At 45.6% G+C, this 26482-nt stretch overlaps 2 protein-coding genes across 5 annotated transcripts in view; both read left to right on the top strand.

Moving 5' to 3' along the window:
* Window positions 1-14371, top strand: part of ttc28 (tetratricopeptide repeat domain 28) — a 30135-nt gene extending 15764 nt beyond the window's left edge. For 2 of the 4 annotated variants that reach the window (XM_029169154.3, XM_029169156.3), the window contains 29 exons: window positions 82-303; window positions 387-575; window positions 645-741; window positions 1806-2002; window positions 2077-2230; window positions 2318-2489; window positions 2573-2741; window positions 2822-2982; window positions 3071-3559; window positions 3677-3869; window positions 3947-4027; window positions 4145-4397; window positions 5090-5199; window positions 5464-5593; window positions 5675-5902; window positions 6688-6988; window positions 7094-7238; window positions 7331-7510; window positions 7593-8131; window positions 8210-8457; window positions 8709-8833; window positions 9090-9167; window positions 9241-9400; window positions 9488-9564; window positions 10605-10628; window positions 10768-10897; window positions 11454-11561; window positions 11645-12242; window positions 12692-14371. In XM_029169154.3, coding sequence (XP_029024987.1) covers window positions 82-303; window positions 387-575; window positions 645-741; window positions 1806-2002; window positions 2077-2230; window positions 2318-2489; window positions 2573-2741; window positions 2822-2982; window positions 3071-3559; window positions 3677-3869; window positions 3947-4027; window positions 4145-4397; window positions 5090-5199; window positions 5464-5593; window positions 5675-5902; window positions 6688-6988; window positions 7094-7238; window positions 7331-7510; window positions 7593-8131; window positions 8210-8457; window positions 8709-8833; window positions 9090-9167; window positions 9241-9400; window positions 9488-9564; window positions 10605-10628; window positions 10768-10897; window positions 11454-11561; window positions 11645-12242; window positions 12692-13742 — 6609 coding nt within the window. In that variant the 3' untranslated portion in view covers window positions 13743-14371. The remainder of the gene's footprint in view (window positions 1-81; window positions 304-386; window positions 576-644; window positions 742-1805; window positions 2003-2076; window positions 2231-2317; window positions 2490-2572; window positions 2742-2821; window positions 2983-3070; window positions 3560-3676; window positions 3870-3946; window positions 4028-4144; window positions 4398-5089; window positions 5200-5463; window positions 5594-5674; window positions 5903-6687; window positions 6989-7093; window positions 7239-7330; window positions 7511-7592; window positions 8132-8209; window positions 8458-8708; window positions 8834-9089; window positions 9168-9240; window positions 9401-9487; window positions 9565-10604; window positions 10629-10767; window positions 10898-11453; window positions 11562-11644; window positions 12243-12691) is intronic. The other 2 variants (XM_029169155.3, XM_041073099.2) reach the window with 1 other exon arrangement.
* A 487-nt stretch (window positions 14372-14858) lies between these two features.
* On the top strand, window positions 14859-26277 carry pitpnb (phosphatidylinositol transfer protein, beta). Its single transcript, XM_029169290.2, has 12 exons — window positions 14859-14938; window positions 17819-17849; window positions 18296-18441; window positions 19262-19353; window positions 19484-19491; window positions 19986-20060; window positions 20378-20461; window positions 21899-21976; window positions 22065-22169; window positions 22327-22449; window positions 22652-22738; window positions 23685-26277. Exons 1-11 carry the CDS (start codon window positions 14919-14921, stop codon window positions 22697-22699), a joined length of 810 nt encoding a protein of 269 aa, XP_029025123.1. The 5' UTR covers window positions 14859-14918; the 3' UTR covers window positions 22700-22738; window positions 23685-26277.
* Window positions 26278-26482: the final 205 nt, after the last annotated feature.

Here is a 26482-nt window from a genome sequence, read left to right as displayed (position 1 = left end):
CAATGTGCACAGATCTCCCCTGTGAAACGCCGATGCGGCGCAGTTCACCATCTCTCACCTGTGCTGTGTCTGTGCTTCCAGGCAGCGTCCGCCGCCCTCAGCAGCCTGGGCCACGTGTACACGGCCATCGGCGACTACCCCAACGCGCTGGCGAGCCACAAGCAGTGCGTCCTGCTGGCCAGACAGACCCAGTGCCGCCTCTCGGAGGCCAGGCAGCTGGGCAACATGGGCGCCGTGTACACGGCGCTGGGAGACGTGGCCAACGCGGTCCAGTGCCACGAGCAGCACCTGGAAATGGCCAAGGTCGGATGCCTCAGATATGAGCTCGATGTGAGACAGGAATGTATGAACGCCACTGAATGGGGCCGGTGTCTGATTGCTGGCAGACGCTGGAGAACCGGCGCGAGGAGGCCCGGGCCTACAGCAACCTGGGCAGCGCCTACCACTCCCAGCGGGACTTCGACAAGGCCGTGTCCTTCCACCGCCGCGTGCTGCAGCTGGCGCGGGACCTCGGCGACAGGGCCATCGAGATGCGGGCCTACGCCGGGCTGGGCCACGCGGCCCGCTGCATGCAGGTGGGTGCGGCCGCTCGGAACACAGCGGACCCGTGCCGCCCCTAAAGCTGGCGTGTGTGTGATCCTCAGGACATGGACGGGGCCCGTCAGCACCACCAGCGCCAGCTGGAGATGGCCCAGGAGCTGCAGGACAGAGCGGCGCAGGGCCGGGCCTGCTCCAACCTGGGTAGGTCCAACCGAGGGGGGGGGGGGTCCGGTCTGTTGTGTGCTCTGAGGCCGCTTAGTGTTTCATAGGTGAAATGAATGAGTAATGGACAGGAGTGAAATGTGGGACCTGACACTCTGCGCCGTGGGTCCGATGCACCTGAGGAACTATCGCATGACTGCAGCACTGCAGCTCTTTTCTGCCGCCTCATTGAAATCGGAGCGCAGGAGAACCCGACCCCAGCGCTGACTGGACTCCTGCCTCCTCTGTGACCATCACATGACTTCACTCATCATTAATGGATGATTACGCTTGTCTCGCTCAGAACGCTAATGTGACAACCCTTCATTCCGCACTCCTGCTTCTTTCTCCTGTCTCATTCCTCCATTCTCCAATAAACAGTGTCGTGCCTCTTCCTGTTGACAACCTCCAGCTCCTCCTCGACCTCCTCACACAAACCTTCTTCCTGCGTGGGTGCAGGGTAGTTTGTTTTTAATGAATTCTGGACTCACACACTGGACAGTGTTTATAAGAAGAATAATAAGAATAAGAAAACCTTTAATAGTCCCGCAGTGGGGAAATTACCTCTCACAACAGCAGTACAGATGAGCAAGAATACAGGTACAGAACAGTTTGTGTTGGCACAGTACAAAGCAGTACAGTACAGTTAGAGTGAGTATGAGGTCATTGCAGGGTTATTGCACAGCAATATAGTCATACAGAAGATGATCAAAGTGTTTAATCGCAGGTATTGATTTAATTCAGTTGATGTATAAATTGTGGTGATGACCACAACCTAGAATTAGTAACATTTGTGACCTGTAAACAGTGAGTTTTCATAAGGGCAGCTTGTAGGTGTGTTTTACTGTATGATTTGCTGATCTTTCTCTATTAGATGCACATAGATTGTGTGGTGCAGCAGAGAATCAGAGCTCTGTCTTCTGCCTGTCATGGAAACCACATGCATCCCCCTCCATCTGGTGTCTGGACACCCCCCACGTCCCCCTCATCTGTCCTCCTCCTGTTTGCTTCGCTGCAGCTACAGTATAGGTTACTTATCACAAAGGCTGTTTTTTCCATCTCAGGCATCATACACCAGATGAAGGGGGAGTATGAGGCGGCACTGAAGCTCCATAAAGCCCACCTGTCCCTTGTCCAGGAGCTGGGGGACTACGCTGCCCAGGGCAGGGCCTACGGAAACATGGGCAACGCCTATCACGCGCTTGGCATCTACGACCAAGCCGTGCGCTACCACCGACAGGAGTTGCAGATCTCCCTGGAGGTGAACCTCTTCGCTCAGCGCCCACGATGGAAAGACACTGGAGTGCGAATTGTCTTAATTGTGTGTGTTTGTAGGTGAATGACCGCTCATCGCAGGCCTCCACTCACGGCAACCTGGCCGTGGCGTACCAGGCGCTGGGCGCTCACGACCGGGCTCTCCAGCACTACCTTCATCACCTGAGCATCGCACAAGAGCTCCAAGACAGTCAAAGTGAAGCCAGAGCACTAGGCAAGCCGGTTCAGAGGGAGAAACACTGAGGAGAGGAGGAAATTGGTTGAATCAACTTACTGAGCCTTTCGCGTTTCCTGTTTGCAGCAAACCTGGGCAACTTCCACAGCTGGAGAGGTGAATACGCTCAGGCGCTGCCGTACTACCAGAAGTACCTGGCTCTGGCTCCAGGGTTGCAGGACCTGGAGGGGGAAGGCAAAGTCTGCCACAACTTGGGCTACGCCCACTGCTGCCTCGGACAGTACCGAGACGCCGTCAGGTGGGAGAGGACGCGCGGCCCAGTTCAGTATTAGTCCAGCGAATGCAAGCAGATGCACATATTCACCTTCCGTCCTGTTCCAGGTATTATGAGCAGGACCTGGCCTTGGCTAAAGATCTCCAGGATAAACTGGCCCAGGCTAAAGCCTATTGTAACCTTGGTCTGGCCCACAAAGCACTGGGGGAGTTCAGCAAAGCAGAGGAGTGTCAGAGATACCTTCTCTCTCTAGCTCAAGCTCTGGATAACACACAGGTCAGGTCACCTACTCACACGGCTGTGAGCTCTGAGCGGGGAGCTGTCAGTAACCAGAGGCTGTGCTTGTTTGTCAGCAGGCCGTGTTCAGAGCCTTCGGGAACCTCGGCGACTTGTGCGTTTGTCGGGCCGACCTTTCAGGAGCTGTGAGGTTCTACCAGCAGCAGCTGAGCCTGGCTCAGCAGGTCAGCAATCGGAAGATGGAGGCAGATGCCTACTCAGCACTGGGATCGGTTCACAGGTAAGGAGGTCAACTTGAATAGTGGACGACTCTCATTCACTTTTGCCTCATGGTTCTGCTCCTTCCCCATTGTTTCCTCGCTCTCTAGGCTGCTCCGCCAGCTGGAGGCAGCCTTGTCCTTCCACAGCCAGGAGCTGACCCTCAGAAAGGATTTGGGCGATCAACGCGGGGAGTGCCGTTCCCTTGGCCACCTGGCGGCCGTGCATATGGCCTTAGGCGACTATGCTACAACCCTCCAGTGTTATGAGGGCCAGCTGGGCCTGGCGCAGGGGCTCAGGGATGCCCAACTGGAAGCCCAGGTCCACGGGAACATGGGCATCACCAAAATAAACATGGGGGTGTTTGAGGAGGCCATTGGCTACTTTGAGCAGCAGCTGGCCATGCTGCAGCAGCTGAGCGGGACTGAGAGCATGTTGGACAGAGGCAGGGCCTATGGGAACCTGGCAGACTGCTATGACGCCCTGGGAGACTATGAGGAGGCCATTCAATACTATGAAAAGTACCTGACGGTGGCTCAGAGTCTCAGCCGTGTCCAGGACCAGGAAAAGGCCTACAGAGGACTGGGAAGTTCACACAGGTACTTTAGGCTAAATAACTGAGATATCTTACTTATCTATCTACTCCCGGTTCTCTAATTTGCTTCCTTGCCCCACGTGGCTGCTGGATGTTTCCCCCTTCCCCTCCTCCTCTTCAGATCCATGGGCAGCCTTCAGCAAGCGCTGGTGTGCTTTGAAAAGCGCCTGGTGGTCGCCCACGAGCTGGGCGGGGCGGCGGGCGGCAAGGCCCAGGCGTACGGGGAGCTGGGCACCCTGCACAGCCAGCTGGGCAACTACGAGCAGGCCCTCTCGTGCCTGGAGCACCAGCTCCACATCGCACGCACAGCAGGGGTAAGAGTCAAAGTATGACAAAGTATGTACATGCATCATATGTGAACGCGGGTATCCAATGCTGCTCTGAATGTCAGGACACGTCCCTGGAAGCGGAGGCGAGCGATGCACTCGGATCCGTCTACCATCTGATGGCAGACAACGAGACGGCGCTACAGGTTTGCATCATTTCTGCCTTTCTGAACAGAAGACACAAGAAACAGTAAAGCTCGTAACTGCGTGAAAGCCTGAATGCCTGTTTACTGAAATGTGGACCTGAACCTCCCTTGCTGCAGTGGCATCAGCGGGCTCTGGATATAGCGGAGCAGACAGGATGCGTAAGGAGCCAGGGTCGCGCCTATGGCAACTTGGGACTGAGCTATGAATGTTTGGGCAACTATGAGCGGGCCGTGGTGTTTCAGGAGCAGCACCTGAGCATAGCAGCCCAGACCAGCGATCTGACAGCTAAGACTCTGGCCTACGGGAGCCTGGGCAGGATTCACCACGTGCTGCAGAACTACGCCCAGGCTGTGATGTACCTGCAGGAAGGTAGGCATCCACCTTCTACTGGTTCTTAACCGTACTTGTACCTTGGTTCTATGAGGCTTCTATTTAGGCTGCTACCTCCTCATAGCCACTGGTTGATGGTCGCTGAGACAAGGAAGAGCTAAAATGGGCATTAGCTGTGTTTCAATATGCAGCGTGAATGGTTTTCATCAGTTGGTTTTCAGTGTTGTTTGATAAAACAAAACATACTGTAAAAGGCAGCTGCAAAATGTAAAATGCTTTAAAAGCAGGTTTCAAAGAGACATGAACTAAAGCTAAGGCACATTAATAAACAGCCTCCTAATGGATGGTTAAGTGCATTTGGGTCAATTATGAACTCCTTCGGGCTTAATTGGGCTGGTATGATGCGGTCACGGTTTGTCACTTAACTCGCAGATTCTCTTTATCTTAATTGATCATTAAATGCTTAAGACAGAAGAAACCAGGCTTCGAGTTGAGGCAAGGAGAGCGCTCCGATTAACCTCCCTGAATGATAGAATGAAAGACACTGATGCAGACAAAACGGCACCAAAGTGTGCGTCTGAACTTGACGTTTGCCTTCACAGCGGAGAGATCAAAACTGAAGAGAGCACAGAGAGCAGAAGAAAGTCTTGCTTCTCTGCAGAAACAAGACTGAGCAACAAAGTACCAAGTTGATTTGCAGCTAGTGTCTGATCTGCTCGGTGTCCCCTCAGGTCTGCGTCTGGCGGAGCAGTTAGGTCGGAGGGAAGATGAAGCTAAGATACGCCATCGTCTGGGTCTGTCTCTCTGGGCCAGTGGGAACCTGGAGGAGGCTCAGCACCAGGTGAGTGTTTGCTGTGTGCAGAGGTGTTCTGCTTGTTAGTCCCCATTTTGTAATAGCATAAAGCTGTGTTTAACATGTTAACACAAGACAAGAGTCACAACACCTACAGAGTGTCTCTGTAGTGCCACCATGTGGTTGGTGATGGTTGGTGACAACCGCTCATATTCCTTTTCCACAAATTTTACAACAATGGTTAAAGAAGGAAAGAAGTTATCAGGCGTTTAAATATGTAAACACTGTAACACGCTGTGATGTGTGTTTCAGTTGTACAGAGCGTCTGTGTTATTCGAGACCATTCGTCATGAGATGCAGCACAGCAAGGATTACAAGCTCTCTCTGTTTGACCTGCAAACCAGCTCGTACCAGGCTCTCCAGAGGGTCCTCGTCAGCCTCGGTGAGTCAACTGGCCTCTCAGCTGATAACTGTGCCCCCTTGGCCTGTTAGATGTTCTCAAACGCCCCCCTGTTCCTCTCAGGTCGATATGAGGAGGCGCTAGCCATAGCTGAACGGGGCCGAACTCGTGCCTTTGCTGATCTTCTGGTTGAACGCCAGAAGGGAAGTCAACAAGCAGTGAGCGCTGACCCTTACATCCCGGTTACTGTGGAGCACATCCTGGAGACGGTCAATGGTCAGAAGGCCATGGTGCTCTACTACTCTCTGGCAGGAGGCTTTCTCTACAGCTGGCTCATTTGTCCAGGAGCAGGTGTGCACACACATCCATTCAGAATAACATCAGCCATTTTCTGCTGCACAGACACACATCTCTGATCTTTGTGTTGTGACCTTTGTGCATGGTTTGAACCACTCTGTAACCTCAGTTCTGACATGGCCTTTTCCTCTGACGCAGTGGTTCTGAAAGATCTTTTGTTTTATAAGACAATCACACTCCCGGCACAGTTATGCATAGGTTCCTCACGTCTGCTGAACTGAGCTGAAGAAACACAAAGAAACCATCTTTTTTTTCGCTCATCTGTCACCACGTTTTTATCTTGCTTTGTGTCTTTTTTGTTGCTTTGCTTTTCAGTTGTCTATTTTATTTAATTTAATACTTTTCTCTGTCTCCTTTTGCACGTTTTTGTTTAATGTCTTATTTTACTGCTCTCGCATGACTACATTCTTGGACCATAGGCATCTAATACTGTGGCCAGTGGAGCCCATTCAGTAATAATCATTTTTATTCTACTGCAAATAACAGTTTCACATAGTAAGTAGTGCACTTTTTAATAATCAACCACAAAATGACACAAGTTAACTAATTTAGATTCACGAATCCTCCTGCTCAATACCTAATATCATTTAATAACTCCTGCTCTGACACCATCTTAACATTTGAAGCTTCATCATTGTAGCTGATCCACTAACTACAACTGCTGCCAACTTTTCGACATGTTAATAATTCAAACATGTACCCAAACGTGACTTTAATAGCCTACAGACTATATTTTGCTCTACTAACTTGCTCATGTGCTTATGCAAATGCTGTGACAGGTATCGTGAAGTTTAACGAGGTGTACCTCGCAGAGACTGGAGCGGAGGCATCTGAGTTACAGGATGCTGGAGGAGGGGGAACGGCTGGAGTTCACCTGCCTCTGGACCAGTACATCGCCAACGCCAGGGAGGCCCTGGGGGTGGACAGCCACGCCAGCAGAGTTTGCTCCAGCAGCGAGACGGAGAGCGAAGCAGGGGACCTGTTGGAGCAGCAGTTCGAGGAGCTGAACCACAAACTGTCTCCGGCCACGGATCCCACGGGATACCTGCGCATGGTGTCCAGGAACAACCTCTTCAACAGGTGTGTGTTTGTTGTGAAGACGTAGCATTTAGCGTAGCTTGTTTTTTACTGACTCATATAGAGCATCAGTGTATTTGTACGTGTTAAGTGAGTCTTGTGTCACAGGAGCTGCCAGAGTATGACCAGCCTCTACAGCACCACAGTGTCTCCGGCGAAGGACGCCTTGGGTTCTCCTCTTTCCCAGTCCAGCAGCGTCAGCAAGCCGCCTCTGCGGGCGCTTTACGATCTACTCATAGCACCAATGGAAGTGGTATGTGTCTGTGGTAATGCTGTGTTCATCGTGACCAACAGTGCAGTAAGGGCCTGTGCAGACAGAGCTTTCTGCTTGCTTCTTTCCCGCAGGGCTTGATGCACATCAGTGGACCAGTGGGGAGACACAGGCAGCTCATATTAGTGCTGGAGGGAGAATTGTACCTGATCCCATTTGCCTTGCTGAAGGGCAGCTCCTCGAACGAGTACCTGTACGAACGCTTTAGTCTTATCTCTGTGCCATCTCTAGCCAGCCTGGGAGCCACTGTCAGGGTAGGACGATTCCGCTTTTACAAGGACACACCTACAACTATAAAGATGTGTCCGGTTGAACGTGTGTCATGTCGTTTCGCAGCCTCATCCTCGCCGCAGTGGACCTTTACTTTGCTCAGACGGAGGTTCAGTGGCGGCGGTGATTGGCGCTCCTCAGCTTCCCCCCAGTGTCATGGACCGCTGGCTGTGGGGCCCCTTACCCTCAGCTGAAGATGAGGCCCTTTGGCTGGGGGAACAGCTGGGATGCCGACCTCTAACTGGAACCAGTGCCACCAAGGAGCGCGTTTTAGCAGCTCTCAGTCAAACCGAGTGTGTTCACTTTGCTACTCATATATCCTGGAAGCTCGCCGCCGTGGTGCTTGCCCCCAGCCCAGAGCACGCTGCAGGGGAGGGGCCCGGTGGCCGAGCCAAGCAGAAATCAGTGTGCAGGGCATCGGCCTCAGTTGAGACCACAAATCAGGATAAGACCCAGGGTCATAGCAGCCCAGAGAGACTCCCAGGAGCAGAAGATACGGGTGAGGACGTGGAGAGCGTGTGTGATAGTCCATCACTTCAGGACTTCCTCCTCACTGCTGCAGACATACTGGACCTCTGTTTGTCTGTGAAACTGGTGGTTCTGAGGTAAAAACCATTCGCAGTGTCATTATTTCACAGAGCCCATTACTCTGAACAGATCTGACCTCTGACCTCTTGCCTCAGGTCGTACTCAGAGTCCAGCAGCAGGGTGACGGCCGATGGGGTGGTGGGTCTGACCCGAGCCTTCCTGGCTGCAGGGGTCCAGTGTGTGTGCGTGTCTCTGTGGCCTGTACCAGTAGCTGCGTCCAAACTCTTCACACACACTTTGTACACAGCTCTTCTCAACGGGACCAAAGCCAGCTACGCACTGACGGAGGCCATGAAGGCTCTGCAAAGCAGCAAGCACTTCTCACACCCCTCCAACTGGGCGGGTGAGGAAGCATCCCTGAACAGGAAGTGTTGTCAGAGTAGAAACTAGCTCATGCTGGCTCTGAACAGCAGATCACAGAGTTCTATACACAGTTCAGAATTATGTGTATACATGCAAATCTTTGCTAACAGCTTCATCATAAGAATTCATACAATCTTAATGAAACCCTCCTGTTCTGCCCCAGGTGGCCACTTTCATCAGGTGTCATAAAGCAAGTAACATCCTTGATTGTATTTCGTATTTGTATTTTAGGTTACATGCTCATTGGTAACGATGTGACCCTGAACAGCCCAATGTCGCTGGTTGGCCAAGCGCTGACTGAGATTCTCCAGCACCCAGAAAGGGCCAGAGATGCTCTGCGAGTGTTGTTACACCTGGTGAGAGGCCGAGCTCCATTGTGATTTGTTTAGAGCTGAAGATGGGTTTAGAGATTGGCCCTAGGACATGACACACACCTTTTACACATGTTATGAACGCTGGGGAATCTGCCACAGTTGATCTGTTCACACGCGTTTGTCTTTGCTGGCGCCACAGTTACTTTTGGTTTACTTTTTTTACGTTGCGTTGCATAGACAGAGCATGTTTTGTTCCTTTTCTGATGGTGTCACAGCAGAATACCACCTGTCTTCCCAGGTGGAGAAGTCGCTGCAGCGCATGCAGAGCGGCCAGTCGAATCCAATGTACACGTCTCAACAAAGCGTGGAGAATAAGGTGTGCACCCTGCTTCGCCTGTGGCTTTAAATGTCAGCGTGCATGAATGTTTGGTATTTCCCGTCTGAGTCAGGTCGGAGGGGTCCCCGGGTGGCAGGCCCTTCTGTCTGCCGTGGGTTTCCGGCTGGACTTCTCTGGCAGCGGAGCCGGTCTCCCTGCGGCGGTTTTCTTCCCCACGTCGGATCCTGGAGACCGGCTGCAACAGTGCAGCACGACTCTGCAGTCCCTGCTTGGTAGCGTCTCACATCTGTTACCAGGAAGTTGTGGAACAGTCTAATCACGGTTGAGGAACGTTCTCACCCCTGTCGTTCCGTTCCCAGGTCTTAGTCCTCCAGCTCTGCAGGCTCTGTGCAAGCTGGTTTCAGCATGTGAGGCCGGAGAGCAGCTCATTCATAAGGTACCGTTACGTCGTGATGCCAGTACTCAGATCCTTCATGTAACGCAACAGATAGAGAGAGCTCGCCGACACTGTGACATCGTTCATCAGCTTTTGTGAGGATAGAAGAAAGTCTTTTATTGTCATTATCACGCTTGTTGCAATGTCACAGTGACATTTGGTCCTCTGCATTCAACCCATCCCCTTGGGTTTGGTCCTGTCCAAGTAGGACAAGCACAGACATCAGCAGGTGGTCCCGTCAGCAGGCAACATGATTGGGACTGAGCTTCCTTCCATCCAACACCTGTAGACTCAGGTTTAGGCCCAACCTCCCCTGAATGATGGGGCTGCTTCACACTGACAGGCGCTACAGATCTGCTGTATAGCCACCAGAACCACCAGAACCACCAGAACCACCAGACACAGAGTCAGCTTCAGAGCTAGAAATCAGTGCAATAACCGAATGTGCCATGTGCTGTAAATTCATGTAAATAGTTAAATACATATGTAAATAATCCTTTACTAGAAAGTACAAATACACGAAGTAAGACCGATTTCAGTCCCTTGCTTGTCCTGTGCAGACTTTGAATAAAGCTGATTCTGATTGTGAACACACTCCAGTGCTTCATGTACCTGGATGTACTTAGTTACCTTCCAAATCCATGACCTGTCAGACATGCGCGTGTGTGTTTGCTGTTACTGTGCCTTGGTGTATGTCGCCACTATTTAGTTCAAATTATTAGGAACACTTAAATATGATCAAATTTACCGTCCAGGTCTAAACGTAAACACCAGCTTTTTGCGGTTCTGGCAGATCTTTGGCTGCAGACGAGTGTGTGTTGACATTAGAGACTGGACTGTTCTACTGTACATCACTTACTGTACACACTACAGTCTGCTGTCATGTGGCTGCTCTTGTGTGACCCTGAAGGGTTTCTGTTCCATGTGGGTGTCATCAGATACCATTGAAACACAAACACAGAGTATGTATGTTTGTGCATGTGTGCAGTGAATCAGACCCAATGTCTAAAGTTGTGTTTCCTCCTCTCATACCCACGAAGGCGGTTAAAAGCATGGTGGGAATGGTAAGTTATTAATACGTTACTGGCTCAGATTTACAGACACCATCAAACTAGGGAGAAGCAGACGCTTGAAGATAAAACATTTTTAGTAGATGAATTCTATCTAATCTATCTTCCAATAAACCTTTTTCTGTCTCTGTAGCTCCACCAAGTGCTGGTTCAGTTGCAATCGGGCGACAAAGAGCAAGACTTTTCACTGGCTCCGATTCAGGTGTCCATAAGTGTGCAGCTATGGAGGCTTCCAGGCTGCCATGAGTTCCTGGCAGCGCTCGGTGAGTCATTGACCTCCTCGTTGTATCGTTACCAGCATATGAGCAGCAAACTGGAACCAGACTCATTTAAACAAAGTTAAATACAGCACCAACATGGCTCACATGAAGTGGAACAAGGTAACGGTGAATATTAAACAAATAAAAATGCAGCCCAGTCCACAGTTAGATTCTAGCCTCATGACTTGTCTGTAGTATCAACTGCTAAATATTTATATTATGCTGGATACTGTTAATTAAGCACTAGCATAGCCCGTTTCCTAAATTACTGACTGGTGCTTACGTTGAGCTAGTGAATTAATATATTAACATCCAGCATCCCTCACTTTTAAACTTGTAAATGCAGTGGCGTGTGGCTCTGATGTACTGATCCCCTGTGGACTCGTGCCTGTATCAGAACAGGGTCATGACAGTGCATGACCTGCCTTACTCTCTGACACCCAGTCTGTTTAATAGGCTCATCAGATTTTATCTAAAGTTTATAATAAGCTATACATTTTCTGAGAGGTGTCGTATGTAGCTGCTGCCTCATAGCTGTTCCTTCCCCCGTCTGTCTTAGGGTTTGATCTCTGTGAGGTGGGTCAGGAGGAGGTGGTGCTGAAGACTGGGAAGCAGGCCAGCAGACGCACCATGCACTTTGCCCTTCAGTCTCTTTTAGCACTGTTTGGTGAGGATTATTCTGAACTTTGTCAGTTGTTGAAAATGATTTCATTTGTTTTTTAACCTAATGCGTCGATCATGTTGTTTTAGACTCCACAGAGCTTCCCAAACGCCTGAGCATGGACAGTTCCTCCTCTCTGGAGTCTCTGTCCTCCTCCCAGTCGGCGTCCCAACCTCACTCCTTACCCCTCTCCTTCAGTTGCTACCCACCGCAGCCCTCCTTCATACCCCCGGCCTGCCCCGACAACCTCTCCTGTGATGCCATCTCTGTCTACAGCCTCAGCTCGCTCGCCTCCTCTCTCAGTTTCCTGTCCCGGCCTGAGCCGGCAGGAAGTGACATCATCAGCCAGCGCTCGCATCAACAGGAGCCAGAGAGGGCTCGCGGAGGGGGCCTCTATCGCCATTCAGGTGCCCTGCCAAGAGGCCGACTGGGTAACCATGAAGGAGGGGAGGACGAGGCGTACGAGGGCTACTCCATCATAAGCAGTGAGCCGTTAGGGCGAGGGGGGAGGGACTGTGACACGCTGCCTCTACCCGCCGGACACCGATATAGCAGAGGTACTGCTGGGAGGCATGGGTATCCTGTATCCAATTCCTCCAAGGGAAGCCTCAGCACGCCAACGTCTCCAATTAAAGCTCCACCACCAGCACCGCCCCAAACGCTTCCCAACAGACACCAGCAGGAAAGGTAGGTTCACAGATGTTCGTTCAAAACCGCCAGAAGGTCCGACACCACACTAGAAGTCTGATACATCTAACATGTAAAATCAATCAAATAGATTATGTGTTTTCAGTTGAGCACTGAACCTCAAATTCAGATAATGCTCAAGTTTGAGTGACACCTCAGAAGCTTGTTCTGATATTCTGTCACATCACGGCCAAGCACAAGTTTTATCCAAACAGGCAGCATGTCCCGTGATAGTGATTTGCCTTTATTTACTGTGACGTTCTGGAGTGAATCACTACATGCCAGTGTTTACACTACAAATGCATCCCGGGCATCTCTGCTAGTGGTTTGAGTAGCTGGATCCTAGAAGCAGCACAAAGCTAACACTTTTCATATATTATATGTGATATTAGATTTCAGCCTTTAATGTCTTGTTTAAAGTATTGTACCTGAATGGCTTCTTTTTTTAGCTCATCTCCACAGAAAACTATGAAAGGCAAGGTCAGCAGCTCAGATTCAGACCAGTCGAGCACAGAGACCGACAGCACAGTCAAGTCCCAGGAGGAGAGGAAAGGACCGGCCGGACAGATGGATCCCCAGAAACTGGCCCAGAAGATCCTCGAGGAGACCCAAAGCCACATGCAAGCTGTGGAGAATATGCAGAAAGCAAATGTCAGAGGAACAACATTGGGGGCCCCTGAGGCACATGCCAGACAGCAATCTGTCTCCACTCCCACAACCCCAACTCTGACTCCAAATGGAGGAGCGCGAGGGTTTCAGCCCTCAGAGACCAGCGCATTCAGCAGACCTCCCAGCAGAGCAAGTCTAACGGCCTCTTCCTCTCCTCTCTCGCTCTCAACTCACCTTTCCCCTCTTTCTGCCTCCATCCCAACACCTCCTCCAACGCGGCCTAAGCCACCATCCCGCTCCTCGTCGCTGCAGAAAATCAGCTCGGCTCATTCCTCTGCTTCTTCGTTGGTGCCAGGCTTACCTTCCCCAGATGTGAACATGCTGGCTCATCTAAAACCCAAACGCCCTATCCACATCTCACCTTCCGGCTCCAATGCTGACAGCGCTCCATCGCCAGCCCTTTCTTACTCCCCTACAGGATCCGTTTCAGCCTCCTCCAGCCCAGCAAACACCCCCAAACTGAACCCGTCAGTACAGGAAAGCAGAGTCCACAGCACTCATGACTTAAAAACACTGTGGGCCGACACGAGCCAGAAACACGATGTGCCCTGTCCTGCTAGTTTACTACGAGGTGGGAATAAAAAAATGAGCACAGTTCAGAAGGATGTCTTGGGTTTGTTAAGTCTCTCACCAAGACATCAGCCTGTCAGGAAAAACACAGAGGCACCTGAGGACCAAAACCTTGAGCACAGACCAAATGGTCAACCAAAGCTGGAGGCAAAGCCACATCCAAGCCCACATTCTAACTCCAAAGGAGGCATCAAGCTTCCCTCTGGGAACGGCTACAAGTTGCTCTCGCCTGGACATTTCTTTCCATCTTCTAAGTGTTGAGTGTGAGCCTCTACCCGGCATGTTGTTTTCTGTGTGGATCAAAAGTTTTTAGCAAATACAGCAATACAAAAAAGTCTTACTGAACTGATTTTACATGTTTTTTACAGTTTGGAATGTGATGACTGTGCCTTTGTGTGGACAGAGCTGGAAGAGCAAACTGACTCTGGCATTAATTGTGTTTTGTTTTAAATACTGACTAGAGGTCATGTGTCTTGATGCCTCCATGTAATGTACACTGAAAGGACATTTAGACTAACAGTCTGTTGGCTGAATGCCTGACAGAAGGACAGCATTTTATATATTGGCTGTAATGCTCGCTATATTTGTGTAAGTTGAATTTGGTCTAGATCTAAAAAAAATGTTGTTAATGTCATTATCAGTGTTTATTTTTTAAACTCCAAACTGAATTTTTCATTCATTATTATATTGTTACACATTTTATAATGACAACATGAGTAAGAAGATATTTTTATGCAGATTTGTTTTAATGTGTGATGTCAGTATGGTACCTTTTGCTGTTAAGTGTTTAATTAACTTTATAATGTACAATTTTTGCAGCGGTGCCAGACTCCTATTCAGAAACATCAGTTCTCAACAAGGTGTCAAATAAAAATGTTGCTTTTCTTGTCTTGCTTTGGTGAAGTCAGTGATTTTTGCAGAACCTTCCAGGCCTCAATATTAATAATATTTGATGCAGTGTTATAATCAGCTACCTAGCAGTGAATGGAGCAGTTACAATAAGTTCTACTAAAAAAAACATTCTGCATAACGTAGGTGGGGCACAAAAATAGTAAGAAATGGATTTTGCTATGCAATTAGTGACAAAAAAGTAGTTGAAACTTTTTTTAAAGTAAAGTTGATTAAATGTTCTATCAACAGTTTTAAAGTAGCCAACATGTTGAAAGGAAATACATGTAGTAGTGTACAAACACAGTAGTAAGTAGTTCTGGATTGAAAAAAGTAACATACAATGAAAATATAAACAAGTACTCCAAAACAGTACTAAATGTACACAGCTACTTCCTGTCTATTGATACTTTGCAACATACAGTATAATACAAGGAATTGGACTGGATTTTCTAACCAATCAGTTTCATGCATGGGGGCGGGACAAACTTGTTGATAACTCTCTGTGGTGTCGACTCCCATTGCGCAGCCGCAGCCCGGGTGACGAAGATGGTGCTCATCAAGGAATAGTGAGTCTGAAGTGTTCTTTAAAAATGTCTCTTGTTGCGTTTGTAGCAGCATTTTCGCCTGTCTTAACGTGTATTACTGAGGACTAGGCTTGTGCGCATCGTTTAGTGCTGTCGTTTGCCGGATTTCACTGTCTCGAAGCCCGTAAAAATCCAGCTTTGAGCGGGGTGGATCAGGATGTGGATAACGGGACACACCGGTCTTTTTTAGGCGTCGCTAGTACAAGCTAGCGTTAGCTTGGGTGCTAGCAGCGGATAATTAGCTTCTTAATGGAAACGACTTACATAAAAACGCTGCCCTGCTTATATTCAGTTAGGGTTAGTTAAGATGACCTGAATGGCTGGACACATCAACAACAGCAACAGCAGCAGCAGCAGCTGCAGCTGCATCAGCAGCGTAGCTAACCACCTAGCAGCGTTTTAGCTAACGTTATTCCTGTAAAGTGCCATAATGTTAAGCTTTGGTCCCGTGAGTGACAGATTAAGGTTCCTTCTCGGTCGGATTTGTCATTAATGCTAGCTAGCTAAGTTAGCTCTAGCAACCGGTTAGCTGCTAGCAAGACAATGTTGTGATACCGGCGTTAATTTTTCATGCCCACTTGTACCATTTGAATATATGTATTGGCGTAGCGTGTGGTTATTTTAGGCCCACCGTTCGCGGTAACTAAAAGTTATTTCAAAAGTAGCACTCCACTCCACTACTGACCCGGATCTGGAACTACTTTCTGTTCTGATTCTCTCTAGAATGAAAAGTTAGCCCCTTAACTACGTGTCTAATGCCAACGAGGATAGTTCTGCCTTGTAAGGGGTTTAATCATCATACTGCTGCCTGGACGTCATTATGGCTTTTGTATGTTCTTGAATGTGTGTCAGGGTCGAATACCACTAAAACAGTCATTGTTACAGCTGGCTTATTAAACTGTAATGTAACAACATGACTCAGTTAATTATATAAAAAAATTAAGTTCTCTATCACAATACATCAATAGATACTTATGTACGTTTGTTTGCACGCTCTAATCATGATCTATACATTAATAACAGACCAATACTGTATATATTCTAATTACCCATCAAGAGTTGACTTCACATATTTTCAAGTGTGCCTTCAATATACAATGAAGTGGCCATAAGAAAAATGTTTCTTTCAGGAAACCATCTTTATGTTGACTCAGGCCTGTGAGGGATACCTACAGAGGAATGTAAATAACTGGGCCATTTGATAACTAAATGTGCCTTCTTCCAAATGAGTCTGTGGGTATCTTCTACTAGTACTGATTTTGCTACTGTTTTCCTGTGGGGCCTACAAAGTGTAGCTGTGTTCTAACGCATTCACTATTTTGCTGTTTACTCCTGCAGCTGTGTTGTTAGTGATGCAAAATAACATTTTGACAAAGTTCAGATGTTTTTTTTTTTTTTGCTGGCAGATGTCAATTCACCTACGTGAAACATTTTTGTAAAAAACACGTTTAATCAGAATCACGTTTATTGCCATTCACCATACAGTGAAGGTTTTACGCTACTAGGAATTTGCTTTGGTGATTGGGTGCTTAAATAAACTTAACGACACAGGACATAACCCAAGTGATATACTAGGAGTTAAAAAAAAATGGTGCAATAGGAGATTTTTAAAAAATGTACAGTAATAGTTACCATGTTTGTGAATTCTGTAAAATTTTAATTTAAACTAGAAAAATTGCTTGTTGACAAATATCATTACGCTGCCTTAGTAGTAAGCGCTCCCGCTATGTGACAGCAGTCTGATACCTGCATTTCAGGGATCACTAGTATATGTATCCGTACAAGAGTACATACGTGCTGTACATAGGCAAAGACAGATGGTTAAGACAGTGCAGCATAAAAAGACTAAACATTATAAAACCAGGCATTGATGAAAGCTTTTGATTAATAATCCTGTAGAGGGAAGCTGAAGCTTTACTGCTTTAACGAAAAACCCTACAACGGAGAAAATGTAAATGTTGACAGCAGTACAACTGGTCACGGAGTCCCCTCATACTGTGTCAATATGGAAGTTAGCAGGTGTGTAGACTTCAGTTGGAGTAAAAGTTCAGCTCATCATGCCACAGGATTCGCACTTTGCTGTGCCTGATATTCTAATACAATGGTCCATCTATCAGTAGATTGTCGGTGCCAAAATATCCGTGTGTGCGCGCGTATACTCACTCACTACCCACTTAACCTGTACAGGCTAATGCAATACAATGCCATAAGTTCTACCCATACCAACCTGGAGAATGTTATGTCTCCAGTAAACCATTGAAGGGTGGGGCAGTGAAACTGAAAGCCCTAAGCTCTGTGTAGGGCTTGTATGAATTGTGGGAGGTCAGGGAGGAGTTTCTCCCTTTTTACAGCGTCTGTGTAGTAAAAAACTGTTACACTCTGACTACTGAATAATCTGCACCTTGTTCATATACCTGACTTTGAACTATTTGAAAACCTGAATGTGCTTTTATTTAAAACCAGTCAGTATAGACTAGCCTGCGATCACCCACATATAAATCTTGGCTTTAAATTTGGGGAGCAGATTGAATACTGTATCTAGATGACAAATGCTGGGGACAACGTAATTATGCTGGCAAACGAAACGTCTCCATCTAGGACAGTCTCGGCTCGTTTTTCTCCAAATATGGTTTCAAAAGCTTGTCCCCAGCTCTGTGCTCTTCCATTTTTGTGTGGTCATTGTGGTAGGTTTGATACTCAAGCATCTGCAGTTATATAAATAAATATGCCCAGTCTGTACAAAATCACAGGAACCGTCTCCAACACTGACCTTTGTTCATGGACGGTTTCAGATGTCTTGTGCTTTTGTCCTATTGTAGTCATGAACTAATTAATATTTGTTTCTCTCTACTCTGCCTTCAGTCGTGTAGTGTTGCCAGTTTCAGTGGAAGAAGTGAGTATCTTAACTTCCTGTAATAAATTCCTTTATCTTTCAACTTGGAATTATGTATTTGTGTGTGTCTATCTATCTATCTATCTATCTATCTATCTATCTATCTATCTATCTATCTATCTATCTATCTATCTATCTATCTATCTATCTATCTATATATCTATATATCTATCTATATATATATATATATATATATATATATATATAAATTTCTGGGAAAAAAATATCTTTTTTTTTTTATTTCATAAATGACTGATATCTTCATGTGTTTGGAGGTTTTATCAGGACAGATAAGCCCAGTTGTGGCGTTCATTGTGGCATATTTGTGCTTAGCGAGCTGCATTGCATCCTTAAAGCACCTGCTCAGTCTTTGAATGGTCTAGAAAATGATAACGGGATATTTCTCTGTTGTTTAGTGCTGCGTTTTCTGTTTCCTTCCCCTACAGTATCAAGTAGGGCAGCTGTACTCAGTGGCTGAGGCCAGCAAGAATGAGACAGGGGGAGGAGAAGGCATCGAGGTCCTGAAGAATGAACCCTACGAGAAGGATGGAGAGAAGGGACAGTACACACACAAAATCTACCATTTAAAGAGGTAAGCGTGTTTGTGTGTGCCAAGCATAGTCAGCTGTAAGAAGAGCTTTGACTGTAGCATTAACGCAAGACCTCTGAACACCAATGTCACAATGCTTGCCATTTCCTAATACCACCTGCACAAACTAGTTTGTCCTCTGAAACGGGCAACGTTAGCAACCAATGCTCATAAATCCTGAAACTCTGGCATTGACGAACAACATGATCTGAATTTTACCACCATCTGCTCACACAAAACCTTTCACCATTGATGTGTGTTGCCAGCTGTTAAATCTGATGGTGGAGCTTTATTCGTGCCAGTTCGACAGGGTGGATGTTAGGTCTCATAATAATGCTCATCACTGTTGTGTAACGGTGGTATAAGCCTCCATTTTACTAAACTGCTTTACAAATGCTTAATATCAAGGCAACATCACTGTAAAAACTGAGCCTTTCAAGACCCCTGGGTGGTTTGGTAAATGTCTCACAAAGCCATAGCTGTACAATGTGCGTCTTTGTTGTGGTTCTAGCAGATTTTGTTATGGTTCTTGTAGAGAAAGTAGAATCAGGTTTCCTATAAACCTTTTAATTAAAAGGATTTCTATTTTAACCACAGTAGATCTGTAGTCCATACCAGGTGTTTCCTCTCTGTAAATGGAGAAATCCTATGCTGCAGTTTTATTCCTGTTGCATACAAAATCATAGTTCAAACATCAAAACATCATCAAAAGCATTTGATGTTCAAAGTCTAATTTTAAGTTTTATGTTGTTGTTGTTGTTGTTTTTTTTTTTTTTTTTAAAGAACGAAGCTCATGACTTGCTTCTTTTTCCCCCTACTGCAGTAAAGTCCCAGGGTATGTGAAGATGATTGCACCAGAGGGAGCTTTAGTTTTTCATGAAAAGGCATGGAACGCTTATCCCTACTGTCGCACCAGTAAGTTCCCAGTATGCTGGCTGATGATTATCACAATTTGCAAGCGTTCTGATTTTTAATGAGATGATGTATATCATGCTAATGGTTTCTTTCTCCTGATTGCTTCCCCCTCGACATCTTCGTTCTGCAGTTGTGACAGTGAGTATTCAAGTTTCTATGTCACACTACAAAATAAAAACACCTTAGTCCATCCGAACATATTTGGACGTGCAGATAATGGTTTAGGTTATTGTGCAGTAGCTTCCAACACTTTAACCAACTGAAGACATGCTATTGTTTGCCAGGCAACAGACCTTGACTATTGCAACATAGACACTTGAGACCACTATTTCTTTTATGATGATTTCTTTTACAGCCTGTACTTTGTGTTCTGACTCCTGTTGCAAAGGTTAAAATTAGCAGTGCTGCATCACCAATGTTGGTTGAGTCTAAATGTCTGATTGGCTAATAGGATTTAGCTGTAGGGTTAAGTACATCTCTGACAACCCTGCATTCATGGTTCTCTCTGTTTGCACCTGCCAGGTTAAAAGTGGGTTGGAATTTGTGGCTCGAGTTTGCATTTACAAAAGCAAGATCCCAGAGAGAAACAGTTATTTTCTGATAAGCGTGTTTTTATTTCTAATGCCTTTCAGAATGAGTACATGAAGGACGACTTCATGATAAAGATTGAGACGTGGCACAAACCAGACATGGGAACAATAGAAAACGTAAGTTTACATCACGCGCCATAACCTCGGCCTATTTTTCCCACAATGTATCATTCTTCATCAGCTAGACATTGGTACAGACCAATAAGTAAAATGTCCCACTGTGAAGTACACACCATGTACTGTACAGAACGCAACAAACCCGTGTTACCTCTTGTGTTTGTGCAGAAGCATGATTCAAGTTTTAATAGTCCTATTTGCGTTTGAATTTGTATCTGATTTGACTGAGACTTGTACAGATTTGAATACGGCCCTCAGCCCTGTCCTGTGTGATATTCAACACCATAGCTCTGATGGCTCGTCTTTCTGATTGACAGGTGCATGACCTGGACGAGCAAACATGGCGGACAGTGGAGGTGGTTCCCATAGATATTGCAAACAAAGAAGAAGTGGCCCAAGGGGTGAGTTGTCTTTAAAAGGCTTTTCAAACTACAAACCAAAGACATAAGGATGTTACCTGCCAGACAAGCAGTGGCCAATCTGATCAAACTGTATAAAATACTTCTGTAACGCTGATAAGTGTAAAGTTGGCCTGTAGGTATTTAAAACCCGCCTTTTTAAAAAAAGAAATCTGACTTGTTTTTCCTTCAGGCACTATTTACATGAACATACACAAGTTCCATCATGTCGCTACCGGCAGCTCTACAATAACAGCTCTGTGGGGTTTACAGTTTGATGAACGTCTGACGGGTTCTACCACAGTGATGCCAGTTAGTAGAGAAACACTGGAGTTTGTGTATCTTGAATCAAATGGATGTTGATGCAGGGCTGTCGGTGAACACGCTGAATGAGAGCGAAGTGGAGGCTATTCTGTCCTATTTTATTTCTGACGTTAATGGAGGAGTAGTTGATATTTTGTTTCCACTTCTTTAAAACATTGGCTTCCACTAGATAAGAACATTGTTCAATTTGCAGGACTTTTCTTAGCGTAGTATGTTTGTGCATGCTTGACTCAATTAGACTCCAGCTATAAACGCTTGGGCAGCACAGACACGTTGCCTACTGTTACTTATTGTAAGCACTGACATGTAGGTGCTTATGTATACTTCAACATAAATAAACTAAATACTTTGTTATTATCAACTTTAAATCTGGGAAAAACAAGATATTTAGCTTTGCAGCTGTATAGTGAAATCCCATTGGCTGCTGTCATACTGTTCTATTATTTATTCAATTTCTATAAAATCATTGTGTCAACCTGGTGTCTTTGCTGTCCAGCTTGAAAACAGTTGTAACATCTGATTCACACAGATTTTGATACTGTTAGAATAGAAAAGAAGTCTCATAATTAGCTCTAATTGAACTGGACCATTGAGCTGCTCACTGACGCTGAAGCCAGCACATAACCTAAAAAGGTACTGTTTTACTAGTTTGCTCCAGGTGGGTCATCAGTGCTCCAGAGTTTCTGACACTACCTCTTGTACAGTAATGACTTAAGTGGATCAGTGTAGAGCCTAAGGTTTAATCTGAAGGTCCATCTGCTCCAGGTATCCATTGCTGTTTCCCAGTAGGACTGGCAGATTAAAACAGCACCGGGGGCTGGGATTTAGGGTTTGCAGGAGCAGTCTTCAGTTGCTGGTAGTTCTGACTGAACAGTCTCAGAATAAATAAGTCACCACTGTCCCGGCTCTGTCTACGTTACACAAGGAAAAAGTGAACTCAGGAGTCACTTCAGTGACTGACTGATCTATGTAAAAACCTATTAACAAGACTTGGTGCGTGAGCTAATAATTGTTTTCAACTTAGTGACAACCAGAGGCTGTTAGCACTGTGTGATGCAAAGCAGAGGGTGAGAGTCTGTTTGGAAGCAGGGTTCTAACATTTTTTTTTTCTGTCAGGACTATAAACCAGAAGAAGATCCTGCTCTTTTCCACTCCGCCAAGACAGACAGAGGACCTCTGGGTCCCGAGTGGAAGGTAGCCTACGCACAGAAATAACAGAAAGCAGAGAGTTTGTAATGCTGAACAAGTTACAAGTATTGAGCTGTTTTGTTTTTTATTCCAGAATGAGCTGAAGACTGACTGTCCTTACATGTGTGCATACAAACTGGTCACTGTCAAGTTCAGATGGTGGGGACTGCAGACCAAAGTGGAAAATTTCATCCACAGGGTAAAGCACAACTTACTATGATTGGCTTCAACATGTACAATAATCGCCTCTAATGGAAAACAGTCACTGGTTAAAGTAGCACACACTTTGTCGTAGGTGTTTTTCTTTTGTACAGCAGAGGGAGACATGGTTTAAAGTTTATTTATTTCTTTCACAGCAAGAAAAGCGTATTTTCACCAACTTTCATCGCCAGCTGTTCTGCTGGATTGACAAGTGGGTGGGTCTGACGATGGAGGACATAAGGCGGATGGAGGAGGAAACTCAGAAAGAACTTGAGGAGGTAATTTTCTTACAAATGCACTCATGCACAGTAAATATTGAATAGAAGTATTTGGAATGCAGTATTCATTCAAGTTTACAGCTCTTGTTGAAGCAAAGGATAAAATGACAGTCATACAGATGTTGGTGAAACAAAATCAACAGCTGGAGATGACGACTCCATCCTCTTTAATTAACCTTTATACTCCTGGATTTCACATCAGATGCGTCAGAAGGGAGATGTGCGAGGCACCTCTGCAACAGACGAGTAGAGGCCCTTCACTGTAGGTCAAACACTAGAGGCAGGCTGAGTAAGTCTCATTGGTGGAGCTGCATGACTCCAACATTTTCATCACAATGTTCTTGGTGTGTTCTCTAAAGTTTCATCATTTTCGACTGCTTTAAAACTTGTTTCTTCCATTTCTGAATCGTCTGTCTGTTTTTGTCTTTTAAGCACTAACTTTCTTTTCTTTTTTGTGTCACGGGCCCTGTTCTTCTATAACATTTTCATCTCAAATCCCTCGCCTCAACCGGTCAAGGCAGATGGCCGCCCACATTCAGCCGGGTTCTGCTGGAGGTTTCGTCCTCATTAGTGAGGGAGTTATTTCTCTCCACTGTTGCTGTCAAAATGTAATAATTAAAAAATTTGCTGTATGTGGGATTTGTTGTAAGGTCTTAAACCTTGCCCTGTAAAGTGCCTGAAAAAAATGTGATGCTATATAAATAAAGTTGAATTGAACTGAAATCATAATGCAAAGTAAGCAGGCACACACATGGTTTATATAACTACCTTCATGTCACCTGGCCACACCGCTACATTTGTACTCTGAACTGAACTTTAGTGATGTTCTGGTTTGTGATCTTGTGCCATCATAAAGGTCATAAGCTTTGTAAATATAACATATTGGCCTTTTTTTGTCAATCAAGAATTTTACAAGTCTGTCAATAAAGACAGACTTTATATTAGTCAGTACGAAATGAAACCTGTTTGAAGGACAGGGCCTCTGATTTTACTCCTGCTGCCTTTCATCACCTCCCATCAGTTCTTTTCACCTATTTTAACTGTTATCTTACAGATGTTCTAATGCCTCATTGTGTGTTCATTTTGTTTTGAAGATAACGACTTGACTCGCTGCAGCACCTTTTACTTTGCTTTGTTTGGATGTCTGTCAGATTTGCTGCACTTGCATGGCTAAGGCTGGCTGCTAAGGGATTCGGATGTCCTCCACTGATTGCTTTTCTCTCTTTGTCCCACAGCTGCGTAAAACAGGTCCGATTCGAGGCACCAGTGCTGCTCATGAGCAATGAGGCCATTCAACCAAACCCTGTCATGATGACGTCATCAGAGACATGTCCACCACGTGAAGAAGTGTCCCTCTTCTCCTCCTGTCTCACATGATTCATTGGAGGGTTTGATGCGATTGGTCAACAGTACTGTACAGATTCTATCCCAATCACAAGCCTCGTGTTCACTCTAACAAAAAACATGTTTTGCATAAATATATGTATAAAAAGGAAAAAAAATAGTTTGCACAGAACATAATTTGCCTGATATGTAATTGTTAGTTGATTATAACAATGGGCTTTGTTTTTATTCAGGTCTGTAAACCGTGACTCACAAAGTCAAGCCTTTTAAATTAGAATGTTGTTTTTAACTACACAGGCTCCCATGAAAATCACTAAGATGTCTTTAGCAGGATTTGGACCATTGCTCTCCCTGCCCACCCCTATATTATAACGGTCTCGACTTTAATCCAAGTCACCCCTCCTCAGTAGCGTCTGTGTCCTTGTCCTGGTGTCTGATCTCCCCCCTGGTCTCTCTGTACTCATGTCTGGCAGTTAGCTTGGTTTCTTTTACAGTTTGTGTAAAATATAATGCCCCCCCCCCTCCCCTCACATGCACAGCGGACCTCTTCCCTCTCCCCTTCTGTCACAAGTGCATGTGGACAACAGCAACTCCTCACTAAGCTGTCCCTGCATGTGTGCAGTTGCTGTCAAGAGGAGCATTGACTAGCGAGAGGGTTGGTGCCCTCTAGGAGAGTCTGTATGATACACGTGTGTGTGTGTGTGCGTGCATGCGTGCGTGCTTGTGTGTGTGTGTGTTCTAGTGTGTCTAGTTTGTGTTCTCTACTGCCTTCATTCTTAGGACTGGGATGGAGAACGTTCCGCGTAATATCAAGGCTTCTGTGTTGGCACCTGGCTGCTCTCACTCTACAACCGGCCTGTTGAACTTTGCCTCATGCTGTCGCTGCATGTCCTTTCTCCTTGGATAGGGCTTTAATCTGAGGGTGCTGCTGCACCCAGAAAGCTTTTTTGTTTTGTTTTGCTAAGGTTGAAAGTCTGCATTGCTGCATGCATGAATCAAGGTAGCTTTTCTGTTTTGTTTTTTTTTTTTAATTAATATTTTTCTCAAGCTGCTGCTGTTTTCTCTCTCTGACAGGAGCAAATGGGTCCAGGCAGGTCTGTGATGTTTGTTGCAGTTATGGATTAACAAGCATTATGAGTGTATAGTTTTTATTTTACATTTTTACCATGTAACCATGTGTAGTCTTTTTCCAATTGTTTATTTACCTTAAGCTATGAGGTTTTTAGGTAAGAATGAGAGTAAGTTGTGTGGTTCATGTTGACTCTGGTTGATCTGAGAGCCAGTGTTTATCCCAAACTATTTACTGCATCTCTACGTTTTATTTTTTTTTATTTTTTTGGCGGCATTGTCTTGAGGTTGTATCGGTTTGATCACTGACACGGTTCAGTTTACCAATGTTTGTTTTGAGCTTTATGCAGATCCTGTTTGGCTCTAGTTAAAGTGTTTTGTATAATCATGGCATAGCTTAGTACAATTTTACAGCTATGACTAGGATTTGTATCCAATCAGGTTTGAGTATCTCCACCATTCTTAGATTTCGTTGTATCTGTGTGGTTTATGTTGGACAGCTTAAAGACTTTTAACTGTGCTTTATTATAAGGCCATTATAGACGTGGACAAACTGTACATACAGACTTGAATGAGATTTTCACAGCTACTAGGCGTTGTCAGGTTTATCATTCTATACTGTACTGCTAAAAGTAACTTAAGGACATTTCTGATGGTGTTGGCAAAGGTGATGTCAGCTTTGTGGACAGTAGTGCTGTGTGTCAAGTGGCGCAAACTGTCCATGTGTTAATACCTTGGTTGAACTGTACCTCATCCATGCATATGAATGTACAAAAGCTGTACAAGCATGACATGGAGCCATTATATCATTAACACATGAGGAGAAGTGGATTTACTAACATTGGGATCTGCATGCTCAGCTTTTTTTTTTTTTCTATCTCCCTGTTTTTCTTGTGATGCTCCATTTGTGTTTGATGCAGTTCAGGAGCTTCTAAAAGCACTGACCTACTGATCACACTGGAGAAGTAAGGTCTTTTTAAGGCAGCTTCCTTCAAAATCAAACCAGATCCAGCTCAGCCTCTGATTGGAGGAAAAGCCCGGCTTGGTTTCATGCTGACGGGAGGTGCCCGGTAGTTTAGAAAAGACTGAGTGAGTCACTAGTGATGCCACCAGGGTTTGACTGAGGGGAGGGTAGAAGGGAACAGATGGAGTCCAAATTACTGTTTTTTTTTTTTTCTTGTAATCATGAACAAGCACTTGCAAAATCTACTGTTTTCTTTCTTTTGTGTTTTTGTTCTTGAAAGACAAAGATTCACAATGTTTCTCTTTCTGATAAGACAACATTCAGGGGAATTGGTAGTGAATGTAATTAAATTAGTTCCTTTTTTCACAGCTTTTATGCTGTGGCAGAAGGTCTAGACAATGGAACATAACAGGATATCTAATGAATTTGAACAAATAAGAAATTCACTGGCCTGTTTTGTGGTTTTTGTGTTTATTTATTTTTACACTTTTTACACAACACCAGTCGTTGGAAAATTACAAAGTCCAAGAAAAGGAGATAAAACATAAAGATGGTGTATCTGATAGTGGCATATCTAATAGTTATTTAAAAACATGTAAAAGGTATTAAAATAACAAAAGAACAGTGATAAATCAAACTGATCTTCAGCTTTATTGT

This window comes from Betta splendens, chromosome 12 (assembly GCF_900634795.4).
Source record: "Betta splendens chromosome 12, fBetSpl5.4, whole genome shotgun sequence".
Taxonomy (NCBI): domain Eukaryota; kingdom Metazoa; phylum Chordata; class Actinopteri; order Anabantiformes; family Osphronemidae; genus Betta; species Betta splendens.
This window is presented reverse-complemented; position numbering and strand designations above follow the sequence as displayed.

Coding starts and splice junctions, on each gene's coding strand:
- pitpnb (XM_029169290.2), top strand. CDS start 14,919: ATGGTGCTCATCAAGGAATA. Junction 21,977..22,064: donor CTCTGGGTCCCGAGTGGAAG/GTAGCCTACGCA, acceptor TTTTTATTCCAG/AATGAGCTGAAGACTGACTG. Junction 22,450..22,651: donor CTCAGAAAGAACTTGAGGAG/GTAATTTTCTTA, acceptor ATTTCACATCAG/ATGCGTCAGAAGGGAGATGT.